Source organism: Chiloscyllium plagiosum, chromosome 22 (assembly GCF_004010195.1).
Source record: "Chiloscyllium plagiosum isolate BGI_BamShark_2017 chromosome 22, ASM401019v2, whole genome shotgun sequence".
Lineage (NCBI taxonomy): Eukaryota > Metazoa > Chordata > Chondrichthyes > Orectolobiformes > Hemiscylliidae > Chiloscyllium > Chiloscyllium plagiosum.
Genome location: NC_057731.1, coordinates 1,538,039 through 1,540,854, shown reverse-complemented (window position 1 = coordinate 1,540,854; position 2,816 = coordinate 1,538,039). Strand labels below are relative to the sequence as shown.

Genomic DNA, 2,816 nt, shown 5'->3' with positions numbered 1-2,816 from the left:
GCAACAACCCAGAGATGACGATTCTGTCTGTCCTAGCTTTTAGCTTCCAGCCTAACTCCCTGAGCTCTTGAGTGACCTTCCCACCCTTCTTCCTACCTATGTCGTTGGTGCCAATGTGCACCACGACTTCTGGCTGCACACTCTCCCCCTTAAGGATTCTGAAGACACGGTCCGAGATGTCTCGGACCCTGGCACCCGGGAGGCAACAAACCATCCGAGAGTCTCGCCCATGTCCACAGAACCGCCTGTCCGTCCCTCTAACTAGAGAGTCTCCTATAACTAGCGCTCTCCTCCTCTCCCCCTTTCCCTTCTGAGCCTCAGAGCCGGACCTCGTGCCACAGACCCGGTCACTGCAGCTTACCCCTGCTAGGCCGTCCCCCCCAACAGTATCCAAAGCGAAGTGATAACCTAAACTCAATATAGTAGCTACTTATTCTATTAGCAAGAGGATCACTACATGGCAGAATTACATTATTAGATTTAAAGTTTCATGCTTCAGTAAGAAATTATGTAAAGAAAGTAATCTTTTGGAAAAGAAAGTTTGAGAGATTGTCATTTTAAATGGTCAGATACAAAGAAATTAAACTGTCAGACATCATGCAACATTTGGCTCATGCAGTGGCTCAGACAAATAACACTGCAATCTAAGGATTGAACATTTTTCAAAGATTTTATCTTCAAAAGAATGATTCTCTTTGAACAGATGCTTTCTAGAGCTGGCACATTGATTCCTCATGCAGTTGGCTGCAATAAGTCCTAGCGATACAGCTAGTAATGTAAAACAGAAAAGAAAGAATGATGAGAAACAGCTCTGAAAGAAAGAAGAAATAGTAAAATGATGCTTTTGACTTAACCTGTTGCTGACCAAGGCTGTTGCGAGTTGATTCAATCAGATATTTAAGGTCCTGCAGGTATAAAAATAACTTCATAAACACTTGATTCTAAATTTTATCACAAAAAGAAATCAACTCTTGGATTAAGGGGGAGCTGTTTTGGCAATCTGTGGATAATAAAGATGGCTGGATGGAAAGATGGATGGGTGGTTAAATTGGCTTGATTACGTATACAGATAAATGGTTAAATAAAGGTTTTAAATGCATGAGTGCAAGGATTTGTTGTCTTACTCATTCATGGAATTTTGTCACTGGCTGGCCACATTTATTAGGATGCTGGGGATCAGAGCTTAAAAATGTGTTGCTGGAAAAGCGCAGCAGGTCAGGCAGCATCAAAGGAGCAGGAGAATCGAAGTTTCGGGCACAAGTCCTTCTTCAGGAATGAGGAGGGTGTGCCAAGCAGGCTAAGATAATAGGTAGGGAGGAGGGACTTGGGGACGTTGGGAATGCGATAGGTGGAAGGAGGTTAAGGTGAGGGTGAGAGGCCGGAGTGGGGGTGGGGGCGGAGAGGTCGTGAAGAAGATTGCAGGTCAAGAAGGCGGTGCTTAGTCTGAGGGTCCGTTTGGAGGTGGCGGAAATGATGAAGGATGATCCGATGTATCTGGAGGTTGGTAGGGTGGTAGGTGAGGACTAGTGGGGTTCTGTCCTGGTGGCGATTGGAGGGGCGGGGTTCAAGGGCGGAGGAGCGGGAAGTGGAGGAGATGCGGTGGAGAGCATCGACTGAGGAGAAATTGCGGTCTTTGAAGAGGGAGGCCATCTGGGTTGTTCGGTATTGGAATTGGTCCTCCTGGGAGCAGATGCGGCAAAGGCGAAGGAATTGGGAATATGGGATGGCGTTTTTACAGGGGGCAGGGTGGGAAGAGGTGTAATCTAGGGAGCTGTGGGAGTCAGTTGGTTTATAGTATATGTCCATGTTGAGTCGGTCGTCTGAGATAGAGATGGAGAGGTCTAGGAAGGGGAGGGAGGAGTCTGAGACGGTCCAGGTAAATTTGAGGTCAGGTCAAGACCTCAGGGGATCTCCCAGCCACCGCCTCGAACCTCATAGTCCCACAACCCGGCACCACCCATTTCTACCTCCTGCCCAAAATCCACAAACCTGACTGCCCCGGCCGACCCATTGTCTCAGCCTGCTTCTGCCCCACCGAACTCATTTCTGCATACCTTGACACGGTCCTGTCCCCCTTAGTCCAAGAACTCCCCACCTACGTTCGGGACACCACCCACGCCCTCCACCTCCTCCATGATTTCCGCTTCCCTGGCCCCCAATGCCTTATCTTCACCATGGACATCCAGTCCCTATCCACCTCCATCCCCCATCACGAAGCCATCCGCTTCTTCCTTTCCCGCCGAACCAACCAGTACCCTTCCACTGACACTCTTCTTCGACTGACTGAACTGGTCCTCACTCTGAACAACTTCTTTTTCCAATCCTCCCACTTCCAAACCAAAGGAGTAGCCATGGGCACCCGCATGGGCCCCAACTATGCCTGCCTCTTCGTTGGATATGTGGAACAGTCCATCTTCCGGAGCTACACTGGCACCACCCCCCACCTTTTCTCCGCTGCATTGAAGAGGAGGTTGAACTTTACTAACACCTTCCACCCCGACCTCAAATTTACCTGGACCGTCTCAGACTCCTCCCTCCCCTTCCTAGACCTCTCCATCTCTATCTCAGACAATCAACTCAACACGGACGTATACTATAAACCAACTGACTCCCACAGCTACCTAGATTACACCTTCTCCCACCCTGCCCCCTGTAAAAACGCCATCACATATTCCCAATTCCTTCGCTTTCGCCGCATCTGCTCCCAGGAGGACCAATTCCAATACCGAACAACCCAGATGGCCTCCTTCTTCAAAGACCGCAATTTCCCCTCAGACGTGGTTGACGATGCCCTCCACCGCATCTCCTCCACTTCC

The 2,816-nt window shown here is 49.4% G+C and overlaps 1 protein-coding gene across 8 annotated transcripts in view; it reads right to left on the bottom strand.

The window, feature by feature from the left end:
- The window catches only part of mypn (myopalladin), a 309,016-nt gene that overhangs the window by 52,737 nt on the left and 253,463 nt on the right, over positions 1-2,816 (bottom strand). For 6 of the 8 annotated variants that reach the window (XM_043712278.1, XM_043712277.1, XM_043712281.1 and 3 more), the window contains one exon: positions 855-905. The exons of the other annotated variants lie outside the window; for them this stretch is intronic. In XM_043712278.1, coding sequence (XP_043568213.1) covers positions 855-905 — 51 coding nt within the window. The remainder of the gene's footprint in view (positions 1-854; positions 906-2,816) is intronic. 8 annotated transcript variants of the gene reach the window in all.